Here is a 23,188-nt window from a genome sequence, read left to right as displayed (position 1 = left end):
TTTAATGCTTGATGTTTTTTTAAATGTTAATTTATTCCATTTTGCCATATTTTTGTGTTTGGGAATTAAAAATACAAGAAATCTATTTTTCAAAGCAAATTAAAAACTTTTACAACGTTTGGGTTTTATCATTTAATGATGTTGCGTTCAACTGTAAATCTTAACTCCAAACATCAGACTTATATTACAGTTTTCTGTTTTATTTTACTTTATTTTCATCATGACCCTCCTGGGATCATTATTTTTTTATTGAACGATAAACATATGCATTTTTTATTCTTCTAATTCTTCTAATTCTTCTAATTCTTCTTCTTCTTCTTCTTCTTCTTCTTCTTCTTCTTCTTCTTCTTCTTCTTCTTCTTCTTCTTCTTCTTCTTCTTCTTCTTCTTCTTCTTCTTCTTCTTCTTCTTCTTCTTCTTCTTCTTGGCAGAAGTACTAGTGGTGTCTTACTTCCGACGTTCGTGAACGCACCACATTACAGAAACGCCGCAATATTATGACGTCATTTTTCTCCGACGCCTTTTCAGATCGGTTCTCAAAAACAATCGTGCGGTAAGAAACGTGTGTTTTAAAGATTATATTTGGTGTTTAAACTAGTTTTAAATGTGGAAACGGAGTGTTGACTGGGTTTAATTAAGAGTTTGGGAGCAGGTAAAGCGATGACGACAGAGAAAGGACCGTGCTCGAGGCTCGTATCACCCCGCAGGTCGTTTCTCACACTAAATGTTGTCAAAATGTGATTTCATGTAATTTAACGTTCACTGCTCCATCAGGTGTATTTATACACGGACCGGTCGGGTCTGTTGCTGCGATGCTGTGCGCTTTGGGGCGATTGGTCGGCCTGTGAATTTGTGCTAATATGCGTTAATTCCATTAAATCCGTTATTTGCGCAGAGAAAGATTTAGACCTCCACTAAAGAAAAGACATATTTCCTCTGCTGTGTTGCTGTGGTGGATCAGCTACATGGATTTAAACACAATATACATCAGAGTAGTGATGAACACTCATTAAAGTGATCTCTTTACTCCTTAATAACCCAAAAGGTGTCTTTACACAGAAGAAATGCGGTGTTTTGGATGAACTGGTTTCGATGTTAACTGGTGACCCATTTCCTTTAGTGCCCCTTGTTGCTGCGAGCAAAAGCAGATGTTCACAAAAACCTCGGCGTAAGACAAGATTAAAGGGGGGGGGGGGCATTAAGACGACTGCAGGGGGGCACAAATTCTTGTTCGTTACTGGATTTATTTTATATAGCCTATCCATATGTTTGTCATTTAAAAGTACAGTAAGATTTACTCAGAATATTGTACAAAGGCAGGGTACCACAGCTGGAGGCCAGGACCCGCTCGCTCTCTTCTCTCCCTCCGGGGCTTTAGCACACCAACGTTAAAGTGAACACCAAACACCATTCAACACTTAAATAACCATGAAACCCAAACAATACCAGTAATGTAAAGATAGATGTACCTTTAAAACAGCCGGAGGCGGCGAGTGTTGCTGCTAACCCTCCTGAGCACGGCGTCCTTCCACTGTCTCTTTCCAAGGCAAGCTGAACCAACTGGGCCTTTCTCCCAGCATCGATGGTGCTGAGATCCAGCCTCTGGAGTTCTGCTCTCTGGTCTTCCTGCTCCCTGGTACCTATAGACCCCAGAACAACATGTCCAGCTTTGTGTTTGGGCCCTACAGGTGCTCAGGAGGCGCTCTCACTCGCAGCCACGGCCGTGTCCCACACTTACTGAACTCTGCGTCACAGCGGAGTGTCGCTCTCTCCACGATACCGAAACCTGCCATCACGTCAGTGTCCTCTCTCGGTGGACGCTTGTTGGGTGGATCAAGCAGGGAAAGAAGGGTGTGTGTTCACTGGGCCATGAATAACAAACTGGCTTCGCTCATCTCGCAGCAGCAGACCTGCTCCTCCGTGCTGCTCAGCGCCGGAACGCAATGGGTTTCAGTCAAAACAGCAGCGATGTCACTGAAACAGTTACAAGATGTCCTGTCCACCTCTGCCCTGTCCACCTCTGCCCTGTCCACATCTGTCCTGTCCATCTTTGTCCTGTCCATCTTTGTCCTGTCCACCTGTGTCCTGTCCACCTTTGCCCTGTCCACCTTTGTCCTGTCCACCTTTGCCCTGTCCACCTGTGTCCTGTCCACCTTTGTCCTGTCCACCTTTGCCCTGTCCACCTGTGTCCTGTCCACCTTTGCCCTGTCCACCTGTGTCCTGTCCACCTTTGTCCTGTCCACCTTTGCCCTGTCCACCTGTGTCCTGTCCACCTTTGTCCTGTCCACCTGTGTCCTGTCCACCTTTGTCCTGTCCACCTTTGCCCTGTCCACCTGTGTCCTGTCCACCTTTGTCCTGTCCACCTTTGCCCTGTCCACCTGTGTCCTGTCCACCTTTGCCCTGTCCACCTTTGCCCTGTCCACCTGTGTCCTGTCCACCTTTGTCCTGTCCACCTGTGTCCTGTCCACCTTTGCCCTATCCACCTTTGTCCTGTCCACCTGTGTCCTGTCCACCTGTGTCCTGTCCACCTTTGCCCTGTCCACCTGTGTCCTGTCCACCTTTGTCCTGTCCACCTTTGCCCTGTCCACCTGTGTCCTGTCCACCTTTGCCCTGTCCACCTTTGCCCTGTCCACCTGTGTCCTGTCCACCTTTGTCCTGTCCACCTGTGTCCTGTCCACCTTTGCCCTGTCCACCTTTGTCCTGTCCACCTGTGTCCTGTCCACCTGTGTCCTGTCCACCTTTGCCCTGTCCACCTGTGTCCTGTCCACCTTTGTCCTGTCCACCTTTGCCCTGTCCACCTGTGTCCTGTCCACCTTTGCCCTGTCCACCTTTGCCCTGTCCACCTGTGTCCTGTCCACCTTTGTCCTGTCCACCTGTGTCCTGTCCACCTTTGCCCTGTCCACCTTTGTCCTGTCCACCTGTGTCCTGTCCACCTGTGTCCTGTCCACCTTTGCCCTGTCCACCTGTGTCCTGTCCACCTTTGTCCTGTCCACCTTTGCCCTGTCCACCTTTGTCCTGTCCACCTGTGTCCTGTCCACCTGTGTCCTGTCCACCTTTGTCCTGTCCACCTTTGCCCTGTCCACCTGTGTCCTGTCCACCTGTGTCCTGTCCACCTCTGTCCCAGAAGGTGCTTGAGGTGCTCACCCTTGCAGAGTACAGTGGGCTTCTTGCTAAATGTATACAGGCATTGCACACGTAAAAAAAATCCACAACATCTTCCTCCGCTGACATGGCGGCGCACCACCACCAGGTGGAGCTGGTGATTAAGACAGTGAACGTGAGGGATCTCAGATTTTGGACGCCACCATGCTTCCCAGACATCAGCGCCGCTCCATCATACACCTGTCCAGTCCAACCTGAGCTCAGCCTGTCTGTTAATGTCTGTGCAGCTCCTTTGGCTGTTGCTATGGTGATATCCGTGATGTCATTGCCATCATTCACGAAGCGAAGTACAACAGGTGATGTGGCGTCGTGGGGGATCGTTTTAACAGCCTGGGCCAAGTCAGGATCCTTTTTGACAGTGTAATCCAATAAGGAGAGGACGAGTCCAGTCCCGCCCTCCCACATATCACCGCTGATGACAGATGAAATGTAATAGATGTTTTTTGCTTTTCCAGAATTAACGCGCTTCTCTCGCTCCTTCCACGTAGCATAACATGACATGTTTCGGGGTAATTGAGGTACTTGTCAATAATACTTTGTTGTTACATGGAGAGTTCTAGTATTTGTCTAAATATAGGAATCCATGATTAAACTAAGATTCAGGGAAGTGCTGCTCAGCTGTCTCAGTGGGGGTCTTCAGGTGTTTCTGCTTGGTTTGAAGGAGGATGACGAGGAAACCCGGCTGGCTGCTGCTCCTCTTCCTCTCGGCCGCCGTCCAGTCGCTGCCCATCGATCGCAATGAGGAGCCGAAGGAGGAGGCGCCGCAGGAGGAGAGCATGGTACTCGCTGGGTTCCCTTCAGTCTTTCTGTTCTCCGTTCCTCTGCTGTGGTTCTGCTGACCTTTCACCTCGTGCTGCCGCAGGACACCGGCCTGTACTACGACCGGTACCTGCGTGAGGTGATCGAGGTTCTGGAGACAGACCCACACTTCAGGGAGAAGCTGCAGACGGCCAACACGGAGGACATTAAGGTGGACGGGCGGGACTTTACCCTGACTCCAGCGTCACTCTGTTCATTCTGCCTGCAGACTGTGAGACAGGAAACGAACTAGGATTTAGTTTTCTTCTGTTTTCTAGAGACCTCATTGTTTCAGTTTGGTTTATTTCTATGGTTCCAAACACAACAGTCATTTAAAGGATCATGTTACACTAAACCCACTTCCTAGAGGTTCTCCAGCAGTACTAATCGTCCCCATACCTGGACCGACGTCCCAGAAGTGAAGACAGTCTGTCCTCTCTGTCCCTGGCTTGTTTCAGCTTTTAAAAAGTGTGTTGCTCCAAGCAGCCAATCAGAGATCAAACCCTATATAGTGTCATCGGGGGTTTAGCCAATCCCAATCAAGGTAGGCCCTCCCTTTGACTCCTCCCACAATTAGACAGCTCTGCTCTGGCACATGGCACCACCAGAGGAAGTACTTCCTCCTCTTCCCAAGATGGGCATGTGTGGGCGGAGCCAGTCCAGCTCACACAGACACAGCAGATTCTGAATGTAGCTCCTATGATCCAATATTCAAATGAGGAAAATCAAGGAGGAGCTAGAAACTTAGAATACTGAAGGTTTCTGGACCGACCAGACCAGGAGGAGGAGGAGAACAGGACGAGGAGGAGGAGGAGAACAGGAGGAACAGGAGGAGGAGGAGAACAGGAGGAGGAGAAGAGGAGGAGGAGGAGGAGAACAGGAGGAGAACAGGAGGAGGAGGAGGAGAACAGGAGGAGGAGGAGGAGAAGTTTAAAAGCAGGAAATCGACATGCAGGCAGAGGAAACCAAAAAGAAAACACTTGTAACAGGAGGAGGTGCAGAACCAGACCAGAGGTGGAGACCGGCTGCGTTGGTCGGATGCTTTGTCTCAGGTAGAACATGGTGAAGTTTACAGCCTTCAGACTGAATGAATAATGTCAATATGACAAAGTGGAGGTCAGAGGTCAGAGGTCAGACTGAGCGACAGTTTGTCTTCATCACTGCTGGTTTCTGGAAGAATTCATGTCATTTTTATTTCATTAAACAATCAGAGACACACGAAGCCTCATTCACTGTGTGTGTGTGTGTGTGTGTGTGTGTGTGTGTGTGTGTGTGTGTGTGTGTGTGTGTGTGTGTGTGTGTGTGTGTGTGTGTGTGTGTGTGTGTGTGTGTGTGTGTGTGTGTGTGTGTGTGTGTGTGTGTGTGTGTGTGTGTGTGTGTGTGTGTGTGTGTGTGTGTGTGTGTGTGTGTGTGTGTGTGTGTGGTTCTTCAGAACGGGCGTCTCAGTAAAGAGCTGGACCTGGTCAGCCATCACGTCAGAACCCGTCTGGACGAGCTGAAGCGCCAGGAAGTGTCTCGGCTGCGGATGCTGCTGAAAGCCAAACTGGACAGCACCAACACCCAGAGTGAGTCCTCTGTCCTTCAGACTCACCACCGGGAGGACGGGGACGAGGACGGGGACATCAACATGGCGTCAGCCTCACCAGCTCTTTATACTCCTCAGTACACAAATACAAACAGTTAACAGAGTAAAACCTGGACAGATGAGTTATTGCCAAGTAGCATTGTTACACAAAACTACTAATCCACTCATCACAGCAGATTTCGTTCCTCCATGAGCATAGAGCCACGAGAGCCCAGAGAATAATCCAGGAATGTCCCCTGCAGGCCTTCAGATGGACCACGCCTCCCTCCTCAAGCAGTTTGAACATCTGGATCCACACAACCAGAACACGTTCGAGGCCAGAGACCTGGAGCTGCTCATCTCTACGGTACTGACGCAGGACGAAACTGTCTGCATGGCTAAAGAGACGGATACAAAGAGTTAGCCTGCCAGTCAGCATCCAGGGCGAAAAACACAGCATTAATCGATATTCGTGAGGTGTCAGTGTCTGTGTCTCTACAGGAACCTACCAGCTCCTTTTTCTGCTGCTTTCCTCTTCTAGCACAACAAGACTGAGCCCGTGAGATATCGTCACCCTCAGTCTAATCTCAAAGGCTCATTTTATAATCAAAACAAGTCTCATCCACTCCCTGTAAAGTTATTTTTGAAATCACTGAGCTGCATTATAGTCATACTTGTCTTCTTCATACTTGCTGCATCACAGCTGAGGAGACAGTGCGTGTCAAGAGATCTGAGAAGACTGGGCCTGCTAGTCTGCACTGAGGGTTGAATAGACAGGCTGGTACAGGTCTGTTCTGGCAAAAGAGTAAGAAACATTATTATTTTACTGTTTTTGATTCTATCTGCTTGCGAAAGGCCACCAAGGACCTGGAGAACTACGACGCAGAGCGACACGAGGAGTTCAAGCGCTACGAGATGCTGAAGGAGCACGAGCGGCGGGAGTACCTGAAGGGCCTGGACCAGGAGAAGAGGGAGAAGGAGGAGAAGAGGATGCAGGAACTGAAAGAGAAACACCGCCAGCACCCCAAAGTCAACGCTCCCGTACGCAGAACCTCCTCTCAGGGTGGCTGTGGTCAGCTGATGGCAGCATTTTTACGTTTTGCTTGAACTCCCAGGGAAGCGTCGCTCAGCTGCGGGAAGTTTGGGAGGAGACGGACCGGCTGGACCCCCGAGAGTTCAACCCCAAAACCTTCTTCAAACTGCACGGTGTGTGTGTGTGTGTGTGTGTGTGTGTGTGTGTGTGTGTGTGTGTGTGTGTGTGTGTGTGTGTGTGTGTGTGTGTGTGTGTGTGTGTGTGTGTGTGTGTGTGTGTGTGTGTGTGTGTGTGTGTGTGTGTGTGTGTGTGTGTGTGTGTGTGTGTGTGTGTGTGTGTGTGTGTGTGAGAATATTTTTGCTTTCCTGTGTCTAAAGTGTATTGCGCCCTCAGTCTAGTCTTGCAGGCTTCTTTTTAACCAAGTGTAACACCAAACATGACACACACACACACACACACACACACACACACACACACACACACACACACACACACACACACACACACACACAGGTCTCACAGTAGTTGTCGTTTCCTCTCTTTGTCCTCCGGTTCAGACACGAATGACGACGGCGTTCTGGACGAGCAGGAGTTGGAGGCGCTCTTCACCAAGGAGGTAAACCGGTTTAGTTTCCTCATGATTCCCCATCCAGCTGTTGGTTCTGCTCAGCCGCCGGCTCTCAGCTCACATCTGCTCTCCTCCGTCCTGCAGCTGGAGAAGGTCTACGACCCGAAGAACGAGGAGGACGACATGATGGAGATGGAGGAGGAGCGGCTGAGGATGAGGGAGCAGGTCATGAAAAACGTCTGTTCCTCTCTACTCTTCTTAACTTCTGCCTCTCCCCTCCGGTCTCCACCTCTCGCTCACCTTCGTCTTTCACCCCGGTGTGTCTTCAAGGTGGACACTAATAAAGACCGGCTGGTCAGTCTGGACGAGTTCATCAAGTCCACGGAGAAGAAGGAGTTCAATAACCCCAGAGAGTGGGAGGTAAAGACATCCTGTCACATCTCGGCTCTATGTTCTCTCTAACAAAGTATCACCAAACAACACAGAACTAAAGTCTTCAAATTCCTGAACGAAAGATTCCACTTCCATATTCTGCCTCTTTATCTCCATTGATCATTTTTCATTAAAATTAAAATCCAACAGCAAATATCAAACAAAATGATGATGAAGTCCAAGAGTTCTACAGAAAACTAAACAAATCCAGAAACACGGTTCATTTCGTTAGATTTCAATAATAAACTATTTTTAATCACTTTTTTAAAGTCGACGTTTCCTTAATCTGCTTCTTTTGAAGTTAGTTACTTTTTCTTTTTGCAAATTTATTTTGAACTTTGATGGGACAGATTTCCTCTTGAGTTGTATCCCTAATCTGCAGAACTCTATAATCCAGTCATGTTGACCCGGTGAATGATGGTTGGTGGATCTTTGTTTTTTGTTTTACCCAAATGTTTATTCTTTTTTCTGTGTTTTACTTTATAATGTCGGTTTGAACTATTTCAAGTTAAAATGCAAAACTTTCATTGCGTGTTGGGCCATTACATTACATTACATTACATTACATTACATTACATTCCATTACATTCCATTACATTAGTTTTATTTAAATAATTGAATTGAACATAATCTAGATGAATGTAAATTGCTCTAATCTGGATGAAGGCGGGGCTGCGGCCCTGTTCTCCAGGTGAAGGCGGGGCTGCGGCCCTGTTCTCCAGGTGGAGGCGGGGCTGCGGCCCTGTTCTCCAGGTGAAGGCGGGGCTGCTGCCCTGTTCTCCAGGTGAAGGCGGCCCTGCGGCCCTGTTCTCCAGGTGAAGGCGGGGCTGCGGCCCTGTTCTCCAGGTGGAGGCGGGGCTGCGGCCCTGTTCTCCAGGTGAAGGCGGCCCTGCGGCCCTGTTCTCCAGGTGGAGGCGGGGCTGCGGCCCTGTTCTCCAGGTGAAGGCGGCCCTGCTGCCCTGTTCTCCAGGTGAAGGCGGGGCTGCTGCCCTGTTCTCCAGGTGAAGGCGGGGCTGCGGCCCTGTTCTCCAGGTGAAGGCGGGGCTGCGGCCCTGTTCTCCAGGTGAAGGCGGGGCTGCGGCCCTGTTCTCCAGGTGAAGGCGGGGCTGCGGCCCTGTTCTCCAGGTGAAGGCGGGGCTGCGGCCCTGTTCTCCAGGTGGAGGCGGGGCTGCGGCCCTGTTCTCCAGGTGAAGGCGGCCCTGCTGCCCTGTTCTCCAGGTGAAGGCGGGGCTGCGGCCCTGTTCTCCAGGTGAAGGCGGGGCTGCGGCCCTGTTCTCCAGGTGAAGGCGGTGCTGCGGCCCTGTTCTCCAGGTGGAGGCGGGGCTGCGGCCCTGTTCTCCAGGTGAAGGCGGGGCTGCGGCCCTGTTCTCCAGGTGAAGGCGGGGCTGCGGCCCTGTTCTCCAGGTGAAGGCGGTGCTGCGGCCCTGTTCTCCAGGTGGAGGCGGGGCTGCGGCCCTGTTCTCCAGGTGAAGGCGGCCCTGCGGCCCTGTTCTCCAGGTGAAGGCGGGGCTGCGGCCCTGTTCTCCAGGTGAAGGCGGGGCTGCGGCCCTGTTCTCCAGGTGAAGGCGGGGCTGCTGCCCTGTTCTCCAGGTGAAGGCGGGGCTGCGGCCCTGTTCTCCAGGTGAAGGCGGGGCTGCGGCCCTGTTCTCCAGGTGAAGGCGGGGCTGCGGCCCTGTTCTCCAGGTGAAGGCGGGGCTGCGGCCCTGTTCTCCAGGTGAAGGCGGGGCTGCGGCCCTGTTCTCCAGGTGAAGGCGGGGCTGCGGCCCTGTTCTCCAGGTGAAGGCGGCCCTGCGGCCCTGTTCTCCAGGTGGAGGCGGGGCTGCGGCCCTGTTCTCCAGGTGAAGGCGGCCCTGCGGCCCTGTTCTCCAGGTGAAGGCGGGGCTGCGGCCCTGTTCTCCAGGTGAAGGCGGGGCTGCGGCCCTGTTCTCCAGGTGGAGGCGGTGCTGCTGACCTGTTCTCCAGGTGAAGGCGGTGCTGCTGACCTGTTCTCCAGGTGGAGGCGGGGCTGCGGCCCTGTTCTCCAGGTGGAGGCGGGGCTGCGGCCCTGTTCTCCAGGTGGAGGCGGTGCTGCTGACCTGTTCTCCAGGTGAAGGCGGGGCTGCGGCCCTGTTCTCCAGGTGGAGGCGGGGCTGCGGCCCTGTTCTCCAGGTGAAGGCGGCCCTGCTGCCCTGTTCTCCAGGTGAAGGCGGGGCTGCGGCCCTGTTCTCCAGGTGAAGGCGGTGCTGCTGACCTGTTCTCCAGGTGAAGGCGGGGCTGCGGCCCTGTTCTCCAGGTGAAGGCGGGGCTGCTGCCCTGTTCTCCAGGGGAAGGCGGGGCTGCGGCCCTGTTCTCCAGGTGAAGGCGGCCCTGCTGCCCTGTTCTCCAGGTGAAGGCGGGGCTGCTGCCCTGTTCTCCAGGTGAAGGCGGCGCTGCGGCCCTGTTCTCCAGGTGAAGGCGGCCCTGCTGCCCTGTTCTCCAGGGGAAGGCGGGGCTGCGGCCCTGTTCTCCAGGTGAAGGCGGCGCTGCGGCCCTGTTCTCCAGGTGAAGGCGGCCCTGCTGCCCTGTTCTCCAGGTGAAGGCGGGGCTGCTGCCCTGTTCTCCAGGTGAAGGCGGGGCTGCGGCCCTGTTCTCCAGGTGAAGGCGGGGCTGCTGCCCTGTTCTCCAGGTGAAGGCGGGGCTGCGGCCCTGTTCTCCAGGTGAAGGCGGCGCTGCGGCCCTGTTCTCCAGGTGAAGGCGGCCCTGCGGCCCTGTTCTCCAGGTGAAGGCGGGGCTGCGGCCCTGTTCTCCAGGTGGAGGCGGGGCTGCGGCCCTGTTCTCCAGGTGGAGGCGGGGCTGCGGCCCTGTTCTCCAGGTGGAGGCGGGGCTCTCGGGGTTAATGTGTCTGACTTCCTGCTCGGGGTGACCGGTGCAGTGGCGTAACGTTCAGCACTGCTTGTGGCGCCTCCTCAGACTCTGGACGCCCGGCCGGTGTACACGGAGGAGGAGCTGCAGCAGTTTGAGGCGGAGCTGCGGGACCGAGAGGAGGAGCTGAAGAGGAGGGCGGAGACGCTGCGGCAGGAGCAGGAGCTGCTGAAGGAGCGAGGCAAAGCCCTGGAAGCTCAAAGGAGGGAGTACCAGCAGGTAGCCGTCCACCACAGCGGGACACTCGTGGACTAGTGATGCACTAGTCCTCAATAAAAACCAGCTTAAATCTCAGGAATCATGTTAAAACCCTAAAACTATTATATGTGTAATAAAGAAAACTCCATAAACACACAAACGCAGGAAATAAAGTTAAAAGGTCAGAGAGTTTGGCTCTTCAACTGGGGGATACCCTCCATATCTGGCAACCCGGGTCAGCCTGTAGATTCATTCTCTAGTGGTTGTTAAATACCAGCGACAGAATCTAGACAACATGAGGAGGAGAGAAGAAGAATGAGGAAAAAGAGAGCACAGCTTTTATTTTGGCGGAGCCACTTCCTCTTATCAGTGACGTCAGTCACACGTGGATGATGGTTCTACGATGGAGGTCTGGAGTGAAACATGGGAGCAGGAGGCTTAACACTAAAACAGGTTGATATGAGTCACAGTGAGCAGAACGTCAGGACAGCAGGACGTCAGGACAGCAGGACGTCAGGACAGCAGGACGTCAGGACAGCAGGACGTCAGGTAGCAGGACAGCAGGACGTCAGGACAGCAGGACGTCAGGACGTCAGGACAGCAGGACGTCAGGACAGCAGGACGTCAGGACAGCAGAACCTCAGGACAGCAGGACGTCAGGACAGCAGGACGTCAGGACAGCAGGACGTCAGGACAGCAGAACGTCAGGACAGCAGGACGTCAGGACAGTAGGACGTCAGGACAGCAGGACGTCAGGACAGCAGGACGTCAGGACAGCAGAACCTCAGGACAGCAGAACGTCAGAACGTCAGGACAGCAGGACGTCAGGACAGCAGGACGTCAGGACAGCAGGACGTCAGGTAGCAGGACAGCAGGACGTCAGGACAGCAGGACGTCAGGACAGCAGGACAGCAGGACGTCAGGTAGCAGGACAGCAGGACGTCAGGTAGCAGGACAGCAGGACGTCAGGACAGCAGGACAGCAGGACGTCAGGTAGCAGGACAGCAGGACGTCAGGTAGCAGGACAGCAGGACGTGAGGACAGGGTCTCGGTTCCCTGCAGTGTGAAAACGAGGCACTTTTCAACTGTGTGAGCAAAGTGCTTTACATCCTTCATCACCAATGGAAGCTGTGGCCATGCAAGGCGCCGTCACTCCAATGGGGTTCCGTGTCTTGCTCAAGGACACTTTGGCATGTGGAGGTGGAGATGGGAATCGAACCTACAACCTTCCAATTGGGAGACGGCCGCTCTCCCACCCATTGCATGTGGTTTATTATTCATGTTTTGAATGTTTGTGTTTGCGTGTCCGGGCCAGTCTGATGTGAGTTGTCGGTTTGAGTCCCAGGCGGTGATGGAGATGTCACAGAGACACAAGGAGCAGCAGCAGCAGGCGCCGGCGGGTCCCAACGGCGAGCTGAAGGTCCAGACCCAGAAACCCCCAGGTGAATGTCTCACTGCTGCACTCCTCTGGTGCACTCCTCTGGTGCACTCCTCTGCTGCACTCCTCTGCTGCACTCCTCTGGTGCACTCCTCTGGTGCACTCCTCTGGTGCACTCCTCTGCTGCACTCCTCTGGTGCACTCCTCTGCTGCACTCCTCTGCACCTTCATGGTTTCACTCACAGGATCTTTCTCCTCCACAGAACCCCACCAGAACAATCTGCCTGCAGAGCCGCCACAGAACCTGCCCACACACACCTAGAACACGAACACACACACACACACACACACACACACACACACACACACACACACACACACACACACACACACACACACACACACACACACACACACACACACACACACACACACACACACACACACACACACACACACACACAGGGTGTGTGTTGCTGTGGTCATTAGATTCCATATTTGCTGTTTCATCCGTTCACGTGAAGCTTTAATTTAAAGTGTAAAACCACAAACGTCTCTAAATAAAGTCTGAATTTAAAAACCTCTCTCACTTTCTGTTTTGGTCTTTTTCTCTGAATTTCTTCTCTTTTTTATTTTATACACGTTTGTTTAATTGGGATCTTTTTCTCGTTCTCTTGTGTCTCTGTTTTGTCTTTTTCTGTTTATATCTTTATATTTGTTGTTTTGGTAACTTTAAAAAACAACAACTATGAATTAAATGATATTAAAAAGCTCATATGAGGGTTTAATTGAAGATTCATGAATCTTTTCAGTTATTAATGATACAAAGCTGCTAAAACACCCAGAAACCTATAATAAATTTGATTTGATATTTTAATCCTCACACTGAGTTTCATATATTCAGATAAAAGTGACGAGTGGAAAAATTCACAAAAGAAATTTAGTTTATTTTTGATGAATTCTTTGTGAAATGTCCTGGATTGGACACTGCAGTTCCCAGTCCTCTCACTGGGGGGCGCAGTTGCTCCTAAACACCAGTACGTTTGAATAAATCTCACTTTGATGGTGTTCCGGGCTGGCACTGGGGGTGACTGTAGGTTTTCGGGTCACAGATGTGATGATGACATTTTGGTGGTGCTGCAGGTGATGGAGAGGAAGGAGGAGGAAGGAGGAAGGAGGGGATGGAGGAGGAAGGAGGAAGGAGGAGGAAGGAGGGGATGGAGGAGGAAGGAGGAAGGAGAGGGAGGAGGAAGGAGGGGATGGAGGGAGGAGGAAGGAGAGGATGGAGGAAGGAGAGGAAGGAGAGGATGCTGGAAGGAGGGAGGAGGAAGGAGAGGATGGAGGAAGGAGAGGATGGAGGAAGGAGAGGAAGGAGGGGATGGAGGAGGAAAGAGGATGGAGGAAAGAGGAAGGAGGAAGGAGGGGATGGAGGGAGGAGGAAGGAGAGGATGGAGGAAGGAGAGGATGGAGGAAGGAGAGGATGCAAGATGCAGGGAGGAGGAAGGAGGGGATGGAGGAAGGAGAGGATGGAGGAAGGAGAGGATGGAGAGGATGTAGGAAGGAGAGGATGGAGGAGGAAAGAGGATGGAGGAAGGAGGAAGGAGGAAGGAGAGGATGGAGGAAGGAGAGGAAGGAGGGAGGAGGAAGGAGAGGATGGAGGAAGGAGAGGAAGGAGAGGATGCTGGAAGGAGGGAGGAGGAAGGAGAGGATGGAGGAAGGAGAGGATGGAGGAAGGAGAGGAAGGAGGGGATGGAGGAGGAAAGAGGATGGAGGAAAGAGGAAGGAGGAAGGAGGGGATGGAGGGAGGAGGAAGGAGAGGATGGAGGAAGGAGAGGATGGAGGAAGGAGAGGATGCAAGATGCAGGGAGGAGGAAGGAGGGGATGGAGGAAGGAGAGGATGGAGAGGATGTAGGAAGGAGAGGATGGAGGAGGAAAGAGGATGGAGGAAGGAGGAAGGAGGAAGGAGAGGATGGAGGAAGGAGAGGAAGGAGGGAGGAGGAAGGAGGGGATGGAGGAAGGAGAGGATGGAGAGGGAGGAGGAAGGAGAGGATGGAGGAAGGAGAGGATGGAGGAAGGAGAGGATGCAGGAAGGAGGGAGGAGGAAGGAGAGGATGGAGGAGGAAAGAGAGGAGGGAGGAAGGAGAGGAGGGAGGAAGGAGAGGATGCTGGAAGGAGGAAGGAGAGAATGGAGGAAGGAGAGGAAGGAGGAAGGAGAGGAAGGAGGGAGGAGGAAGGAGGGGATGGAGGAGGAAAGAGAGGATGGAGGAAGGAGGAAGGAGATGATGCTGGAAGGAGGAAGGAGAGGATGCTGGAAGGAGGAAGGAGAGAATGGAGGAAGGAGAGGAAGGAGGAAGGAGAGGATGCTGGAAGGAGAGAATGGAGGAAGGAGAGGAAGGAGGAAGGAGAGGATGCTGGAAGGAGGAAGGAGAGAATGGAGAAAGGGGAGGAAGGAGAGGTTGCAGGATGCAGGGAGGAGGAAGGAGGAAGGAGGATGGAGGAAGGAGAGGTTGCAGGATGCAGGGAGGAGGAAGGACGAAAGAGGATGGAGGGAGGAGAGGATGCTGGAAGGAGAGGAAGGAGGGAGGAGGAAGGAGGGAGGAGAGGATGCTGGGAGGAGGAAGGAGAGGAAGGAGGAAGGAGAGGTTGCAGGATGCAGGGAGGAGGAAGGAGGAAGGAGGAAGGAGGATGGAGGGAGGAGAGGATGCTGGAAGGAGAGGAAGGAGGGAGGAGGAAGGAGGGAGGAGAGGATGCTGGAAGGAGGAAGGAGGAAGGAGGAAGGAGGTGCAGCGTGTTTCTTTAAGAGCAACATGTTGAGGAGGAGATGACTGTGGAGGTCAAGCCAGAAGGTAACAGCAGGAAGGGAACCTGCTTCCGCCTTCACAATAAAAGACGCCCAGCTTCCTCTTTTAACCTGTAATTAGTCACTGATGGATTTTGAAATCAGATGTTTTCTCACTGTGGGAGGAAACTGAAGCTCTGAGCTTCAGGGAGAACATGCAGACAGGAACCAAGTAGAACCCGACTTTCTTACTTTAACCTGCATTTGAAGGTTGTTCCAGCACCACTGGTGGAATCAGACTTCCTGTGGTCCTTCAACCACCATGACTGAACCAGCAGGAGCTCACTTTGTTCTGCTTTAAGTTCTAAGGTCGCCTGTCTCACCCTGTCCATACATATACAAGATACAGGCTGCAAAGGACTGAAGTACTGCAGGATGTTTCCAAGTACTAGAGAGAGAGAGAGAGAGAGAGAGAGAGAGAGAGAGAGAGAGAGAGAGAGAGAGAGAGAGAGAGAGAGAGAATACCTCAGCACTGATTTAAGTGAATTTAATTATTAATGTAAATTGATTTGGGGAAATGGGACCATATGAGTAAACTATTTACACACTGTATCCGAGTAGTTCACCTCCCTGCTTGGTAGTTTTATTGTGAACGCGCGTCCCGGACGCGCCCCCAGTGCGCTCCGTGCGTCTTGACGCACAGCTGAGCCGCGCCGTCGCTCCCTTTGCAGAGAGAGAGAGAGAGAGAGAGAGGAAGGGAGGGAGGGAGGGGATGGGGCAGGCTGGTAACCGGGCTGGAACGGGGATAACCTGCAGCCTCTGGATGGACTGAACCGGGCTGCGATGCGCCTTCCGCTCCGTTCTCTGCCCGTCATGGAGAGGGTAAGACCGCACGGGGCTCCCGGGCGCGCGGATGTGTCCGTGCGCGAGCGCGTACAGCTGTTTTTATGGTTGGGAGGGAGGGAGGGAGGGAGGGAGGTGGAGGCAGGGTAGCGTGTGTGTGTGTGTGTGTGTGGGGGGGGGGGAGGGGGGGGGGGGGGGCAGTAGGGTGTTGATAGGAAATAGACGCCTTGCAGTCGGAATAGAGCCAAAAGCAACGCGCCGTTTTGCGACACGGACTTGAGCCGCAGCACCTCCAATCAATCCGCTGGTGTCTTATCTCCTGGTGAAATCTGCTTAATTAGGCCCTAAACATCGTTTACAGGATGATTGGCACCTCCCACCGTGATGAGGAGCAGCCCTGAAACAGCCCTCATGTTTAGGCCATTCATTCCCTGATCAACACCCGGACTGTCCACATCCCGCCCAGGGAGGGGGGGGGGGGGGGGGGGTGGGGGGGAGGAAGAGGGAGAGGAGAGGAGGAGAGAGGAGGAAGGAGGAGAGGAGGAGAGGAGGAGAGGAGAGGATTATAATCCACGATCACACCCGGCTTTCTTTTCCTTCTCTTCCCACATAAATGTAAGAATCATCTTGATCCCCCCCAGGCCTGAGGAGGGTGTTCTGGTTGTTTTGAGGCTGAGCGGTGAGTAGCAGCCATTCACCTCTCGTTTCCCTACATCGTGCGCATTCATTATGAGCATTCTGAATATGGACGCTGGGATCCATGGAGCCGGAGACAGATGGATGAATGACTCCAGACATTGAGAAGCAGGACAGAGAGGAGCGATCAGGAGGATTTCTCCTCTGCATCCATCACTTTAACTTTATGTACAGCAACACTACCCACAATAATCCAGAGTGGTGACATCATCGCTCTGGTAATTCAGCAGCTCTTTCTACTGAAGTCACAACTTCACAACTGGGCTCAGTCGTTTTTAGACTGTTTTCACCACTAGATGGTGTATTGAGTCAAACAGGCTGCACTGGAATGAAAAGGGAACTAAACTCTGGGCTCTTACACGGTGATGGACTGAATGGAATAAGTTGTCTTCCAACCGTAAGGTTGCAGGTTCAATCCCCCGCACGGCCCTTTCTGCGTATGAAGTGTTTGTGAATGTGACTAATGCTGCTGAAGTGTGACAGAAGTGATTTATGATGGAGCTGCTGTTTCATCACGTCAACATTTCCCCACCGAACCCGAGCGAAAGCAAAACAATTAAACTCACTAGTTTAACTACCTCGCTAGTTAGACGTCCTCCCAGAACCCTCTGGGAACCAAACTAGGATCCAGTTCTAGTTCTTGACGTTCGTCTCTAATAAAAACTTCCTGGAGGAAGTTCCTCTTCACACTCAGACTAACTGGTATTTCCAGCATTTTATTTTGGCGGGACATCCCCGGTTTGTTGACGTCTCAGCGTCCCAGAACCTCCTGAAGGTTCCCGAGGCTTCGTGTCACAAGATCCCGTTTGTCCTCTGGATCTCTGCACATCTGGATTCTCTGAGGAAAAAGCTTCAGTTCCACTACATCCAGACTTTCTCCAGGATTCAAGACTCAGATGTTGATGTTCTGGCTGGAGCTGCCGCCATCTTGGATATCCCACAATCCGTTGGGGCAGGTTTCCCAAGATGGCGTCAGTCAGGAACCGTCAACAGTTTGATGGTTTGTCTGGAAACTTCTGGACTTTGGTGTGAAGGATTGAGGAACCTGCAGGCTGGAATGAGAGGAGAGGTTCTGGTTTGGTTGGTCCTCTGGACAGAGTCTCTTCTTTTTACTGGAAGTAGATTTTAAAGATCATTTTCTGGTCGAGGAACTTTAACTTAAACCGTCCGAGTTAGTTGATCCATGTAAAAGCTGCCGAGGCCACTAGTTGGTGCTACAGAGTTCAGAAGCCGTGCGGTGGGACGTTGGAACAAAACCAGCGTTGTCTGTCAGTACTTTAATCTTGGAAGTGAAAACAAACTTAAAAAAGGACAGCTAACGCTCGACTGGAGCAACTGAATGCATTAGCACAGCGCGACAGCTGCTAGCAGTGTTAGCCACACTCAGGCTAATCCGACATCGTTTACCCCGAGACGCTGGGATCCCGTCTGAGAAAGACGTCATGAGATCTGCTTCCTTTTCACTCTGCTAAAGCGCCGTTTACGCAACGTTTTGAAGTGAAAACGCAAAACTTTTGTTGTGTTTTGGATGTTTGTTTCCATGACAACGGTGCTTGGAACTACTGAAAACGCAACTTTTTGAAAACACTCCGACTCGTCATGTAAATGAAGGAAAAGGCAACTTTTAAAAAAGGTTCTGTTCCCACATCGCTCCTACCAACAACACCAACAATCCAACTTGGTAGTTTTATTTTGACAGTCACCATGATAACAATCCAACTTGGTAGTTTTATTTTGACAGTCACCATGATAACAATCCAACTTGGTAGTTTTATTTTGACAGTCACCATGATAACAATCCAACTTGGTAGTTTTATTTTGACAGTCACCATGATAACAATCCAACTTGGTAGTTTTATTTTGACAGTCACCATGATAACAATCCAACTTAGTACTTTTATTTTGACAGTCACTGTAATAACAATCCAACTTAGTACTTTTATTTTGACAGTCACAGTAATAACAATCTAACTTGGTGGTTTTGTTTTGACAGTCACAGTAATAACAATCTAGCTTGGTGGTTTTATTTTGACAGTCACCATAATAACAATCTAACTTGGTAGTTTTATTTTGACAGTCACAGTAATAACAATCTAACTTGGTGGTTTTGTTTTGACAGTCACAGTAATAACAATCTAACTTGGTGGTTTTATTTTGACAGTCACAGTAATAACAATCCAACTTAGTACTTTTATTTTGACAGTCACAGTAATAACAATTTAACTTGGGGGTTTTATTTTGACAGTCACCATAATAACAATCCAACTTAGTACTTTTATTTTGACAGTCACAGTAATAACAATCCAACTTAGTACTTTTATTTTGACAGTCACAGTAATAACAATTTAACTTGGGGGTTTTATTTTGACAGTCACCATAATAACAATCAAACTTGGGGGTCTGTCCACTACAATGTTTGTTTTGTCGTCAGGAACGAAGCTAATATCAACCAGAAACTAAAGCCATCCAGACAGTGACTCAACACTGCCACCTAATGGTCAACAGAGTGTGTGGATTCATCTGAGTGATGATATAAGAAACCAGAGGCGTTAAACACGTTTCAGTTCAGCCCAATTTCATCTTAGGTAAGGTCGTGCCATAATAATCTTTGAATTTAAACTCTAAGCAGTATTCTTTGTAGTACAGCAGAGTATTTGTCTTAGTGAAAATAGACAAACCAGTACTCCAGAAAATGACTCCAATCTCAACATAAAGTCAATTTTAATGGAACTTTCTGCTGCAAAATGCAGTGAAAAGTCCAAAAACGTCTCTCGCTGTTGCATTCTGGGCCTTTTGTTAGGATTGACCGTATTGAACTGGACTGGACCGGACCGGACCAGACTGGACCGTATTGGACTAGACCGTATTGAACCGGACTGGACCGGACCGGAGCCTCCTGTGGGCGGTTTTGGCCCCCGGGCCTGATGTTTGACCCCCCCCTGCATTAAACTAACCTCCAGTGAACCAGATTTTCCTACAAACCGTCTTTCTTCTTCTTCCAGGTTCATCTCTCATCCCTGTGAAGCCTGGGCCCGGGGGTCAAAGGTCGCCCCCCCACACCTGTGCTTCTCCCTTTGACCCCTGCACCCCACTCCTCACTTCTGCCCCTCGCCCGCCTCCCACCTCAGCCCCTCAGTGACCCCCCCCCCCCCCCGGATCCTCCGGACCCGCCGACTTCGACCCCCCCACCCCCCTCAGACTCACAGCAACTGTCCTGACCTTTAACCCCACCAGTACCCAGGAACGAGCACCCCCCTCATCACACACACACACACACACACACACACACACACACACACACACACACACACACACACACACACACACACACACACACACACACACACACACACGGTTGATGAGGACAGTCCTCAGGCTCCCAGCCGTCCCTCTGCTCCAGAGTCCTCGTCGTCTTCTCAGGTAACGCCTCTCGCACCTCGCAGGCCTCAAGATGATGTGCGAGGTGATGCCCACCATCTCGGAGGACGGGCGCGGCGGCGGCGGCGGTGGCTTGTCGTCCCCGGCCGGAGGTGGAGGAGGCGGAGTGATGGGAGGAAGCGGAGGTGGAGGAGGAGGAGGAGGAATTGGAAGCTTCAGCAGCCGGGATCCCCGGGGCGGCGGCGGCGGTGATGAAGGCGGGAGCACGGGCAACCTGGAGTCGCTGATGGTCAACATGCTGACGGAGCGCGAGCGGCTGCTGGAGAGCCTGAGGGAGACGCAGGACAGCCTGGGGACGGCGCACCTCCGCCTGCGGGAGCTGGGCCACGAGAAGGAGTCGCTCCAGAGGCAACTGTCCATCGCCCTGCCTCAGGTACTGAAACCTTCTGGTGCAAAGTGCAGTGGGAAGTCTGGAAGCTCCTCCTACAGCTGGTGCATTCTGGGAGTTTTTACAAAGTCCCCCGACAGCGTGGCTTTAAAGCGAGGGCGCTCTCTTTAATGGCGGCAGCACTGATATCTCAGCTCGACTCTGTTGTGTCGCGTCGCTCCTAAAATATTCTACGTTTTCTTTTAACTTGGTAGAAGTTTTCATGGTCTTAAAAATAAAATGGCAAATCCCATAATCCTGAATCCTGCCATGGAGTTCGTAGTGAAGCAGATAAATTACACCAGACCTCCTGCTGAGCTCTGCGGTGCGTTCAATGACCTCCAGGAAAAGTCCCTCTTGAAAATAGTTTTGACAATAAATCTGCAACCAAATGTCTTCATCTTGTCCTCCAGTCATTGTAGGATAATAAAACCTCTATTAAATCAACCAACTATAGTTTGTTCCTGCAGCTGCTCCAGATGCAGTCAGCTAGCTGGAGAGTGAACTCTCTGACCGTCCAATCAGAGGGCAGGAATATGCTGACGTCACCCTCGGCCTTCTAGAAGGTCCTGAGTCGTCAATATCTAAATGTGATTGGTTGAAGCAGCAGCGTCACCGACTCTTATTTTCCACCGCAGACGCCTGCAGAACTGAACCTGAAGGCCTCAGGCAGATTCTTTACCCGGCAACAGGTGATGGCTGGACTGTGATTGGTTCAAAGCTTTAATATGGAAGTTCAGTCTGGAAGCAGCAGACGGGGGAGGAGCTATGAGAGGAAGCAGACAGACAGTTTGGAAGTATTGAAGAAGTATTGATGGACCAAATATGATCACCATCATTCTGATTCTGATCTTTTTCTTAGAGCTTTAGTTCATCAGCCTTCAGGCCCTGACGGCGCCACGGCCTTTAACATTTTGTTTGTTTCACACCTTCAGAACGATTGTACAAACGGTGCGTACAGCATTCCGGCTGGCGGCGCCACTGTGTGTGGTCGCAGTGTCTCCCCGTTTCCATGGAGACGTGTCGGAGCGATTTCAAAAAGTTCCACTTTGGGAGCCGTTCTCAAAAATGTGTGTTTTCAGTGGCTCCGACCACCAGACGCCCAAACCCAGACCTGAGTGCTTTGATTCAGATAGTCTATGTATTTTATAAACGGCACTTCAGTCACTTCTGTTCTGAAAGTGCAAAAACAGTTTCAATGAGAAAAAGGTCAAAGTGAAATTTACTCTTTACTACTTCCTAGTAAGATCAACTACACTGATCAGTGTGGAGCAGTTCTTTAAAACAGCGTTCCTCTCAGAGTATACAGTAGAGGGGAAGTCTCCTCGGAGCTGCTCCAGCGTGACGAATGACCAGACAAACGTACTGCATCATGGAACCTGAAGAGCAATATTTCTATAATCGTCCCTCTCAAGCAATCCCCCACTCATCCTGCAGGGGGCAGCGAACATCCAGGAGATGCTGGAGTTACAGTACAGTGTTGACTTCACAGCTGAACCTGAACTCGGTGTGTGAACTGGAAACAGGCCCTTGTCTCGCCTGTTGGTAATTTGACACCAGTCTCCCTGCTAAAGTAATCCCCTTTAAGCAACACCAAGCTATACCATGCAGCTTTGGTAATTTGACACCAGTTTCATTGGTAATGTAATGACTGTTAAGCAGCACCAACATATCTCGTGCAGTTTCTGTAATTTGACACCAGTCTCATTAGTGTTGCATTACCTTTTAATCAAAACAAACACATATCATGCAGTTGTAATTTGACACCAGTAATGGGATTAAAAGAGTAAATCTGAAGCCTCGTAGTTCCTCTCTAACATCTGGTTTAAAATTGAGCAAAACATGAGGCAGGATTTAAATTTCTGCACGTGAATATCAGTGTAATTTAACTCACTTTCCTTTATCAATCAAATCATACGCCTGGTGAAACAGAAATCAAGTCATATCCGTGTCTAGTAGTATCCGGAGTACGTTTAGATTATAGAAATACTGCAAGGAAAGAAATAATATTGTCGGTGATGTGAAAAGGCTCGCTGGTGAAAAGGGTTCCGCTCTCAGCGCTGAATTATTGATGCAGGAAACTGTAAGCAGGGTTTTAGTGTTGCAGCCGGTCCAGGAGGCTTTACTGGCTGCCGGGGTGTTTGGACCGGTAGAGCAGCAACGTGGACGATGCTCTATAATCTGATGTTGGAGGAGGAAGGTGCTCTATAATCTGTTGTTGGAGTGTGTGTGTGTGTGTGTGTGTGTGTGTGTGTGTGTGTGTGTGTGTGTGTGTGTGTGTGTGTGTGTGTGTGTGTGTGTGTGTGTGTGTGTGTGTGTGTGTGTGTGTGTGTGTGTGTGTGTGTGTGTGTGTGTGTGTGTGTGTGTGTGTGTGGAGAAGAGAGAGAAGCAGGGTGGCACACAGAGTGAAGCTGTTGATATGAACCACATAGGGTCTATTTGCATATCGCCGCATGCTAATGAGGCGGATATAGAGTGTGTCATGGTGGTGGGGGGGGTGGTGGTGGGGGTGGGGGGGGGGGGGGGGGTGGTGGTGGTGGTGGTGGGGGGGGGGGGGGTGGTGGTGGTGGTGGTGGGGGGGGGTGTTAGTGATAGGTCGGAGTGAACCAGATGTGAAAAGTAAAGGAGGTGAAGGCAGAAAGATGGAAATGACGGCGTCATGAGACAAAACACTGGAAGTGATTTTACAAGCGGGACTTTTTCAAAATGGCAGGTCTTCATATTGACGTCAGAACATTTGGTGTCGTCCAGCAGAGGAACAGTCCAGCAGAGGAACAGTCCAGCAGAGGAACAGTCCAGCAGAGGAACAGTCCAGCAGAGGAACAGTCCAGCAGAGGAACAGTCTAGCAGAGGAACAGTCTAGTAGAGGAACAGTCTAGTAGAGGAACAGTCTAGTAGAGGAACAGTCCAGCAGAGGAACAGTCTAGCAGAGGAACAGTCTAGTAGAGGAACAGTCTAGCAGAGGAACAGTCTAGCAGAGGAACAGTCTAGCAGAGGAACAGTCTAGTAGAGGAACAGTCTAGCAGAGGAACAGTCCAGCAGAGGAACAGTCC

At 51.3% G+C, this 23,188-nt stretch overlaps 2 protein-coding genes across 4 annotated transcripts in view; both read left to right on the top strand.

Annotated features, from left to right (window-relative positions):
* Positions 1-478: 478 nt before the first annotated feature.
* On the top strand, positions 479-12,596 carry nucb1 (nucleobindin 1). 3 transcript variants are annotated; one of them, XM_080488730.1, is made up of 13 exons: positions 479-552; positions 3,823-3,940; positions 4,024-4,131; positions 5,392-5,524; positions 5,787-5,890; positions 6,379-6,564; positions 6,639-6,729; positions 7,114-7,172; positions 7,269-7,361; positions 7,455-7,544; positions 10,485-10,655; positions 11,980-12,076; positions 12,276-12,596. In XM_080488730.1, exons 1-13 carry the CDS (start codon positions 497-499, stop codon positions 12,332-12,334), a joined length of 1,365 nt encoding a protein of 454 aa, XP_080344856.1. In that variant the 5' UTR covers positions 479-496; the 3' UTR covers positions 12,335-12,596. The 3 variants fall into 3 exon arrangements, with proteins under 3 accessions (XP_080344856.1, XP_080344857.1, XP_080344858.1); XM_080488731.1 differs by having other exon boundaries at positions 517-552; positions 3,826-3,940; XM_080488732.1 differs by lacking the exon at positions 479-552 and adding an exon at positions 3,661-3,679 and having other exon boundaries at positions 3,826-3,940.
* A 7,185-nt stretch (positions 12,597-19,781) lies between these two features.
* Positions 19,782-23,188, top strand: part of ppfia3 (PTPRF interacting protein alpha 3) — a gene marked incomplete at its 5' end in the record, with an annotated part of 40,681 nt that continues 37,274 nt past the window's right edge. Inside the window, one exon of the mRNA XM_080487186.1 lies at positions 19,782-20,141. Within this exon, the coding sequence (XP_080343312.1) occupies positions 19,782-20,141 (360 nt within the window). The remainder of the gene's footprint in view (positions 20,142-23,188) is intronic.

This window comes from Lipophrys pholis, assembly GCF_963383615.2.
Source record: "Lipophrys pholis genome assembly, chromosome: 19".
In the NCBI taxonomy this organism is placed as follows: Eukaryota; Metazoa; Chordata; class Actinopteri; order Blenniiformes; family Blenniidae; genus Lipophrys; species Lipophrys pholis.
The sequence above is the reverse complement of the archived record's forward strand: the minus strand, read 5'-3'. Positions and strand labels throughout refer to the sequence as shown.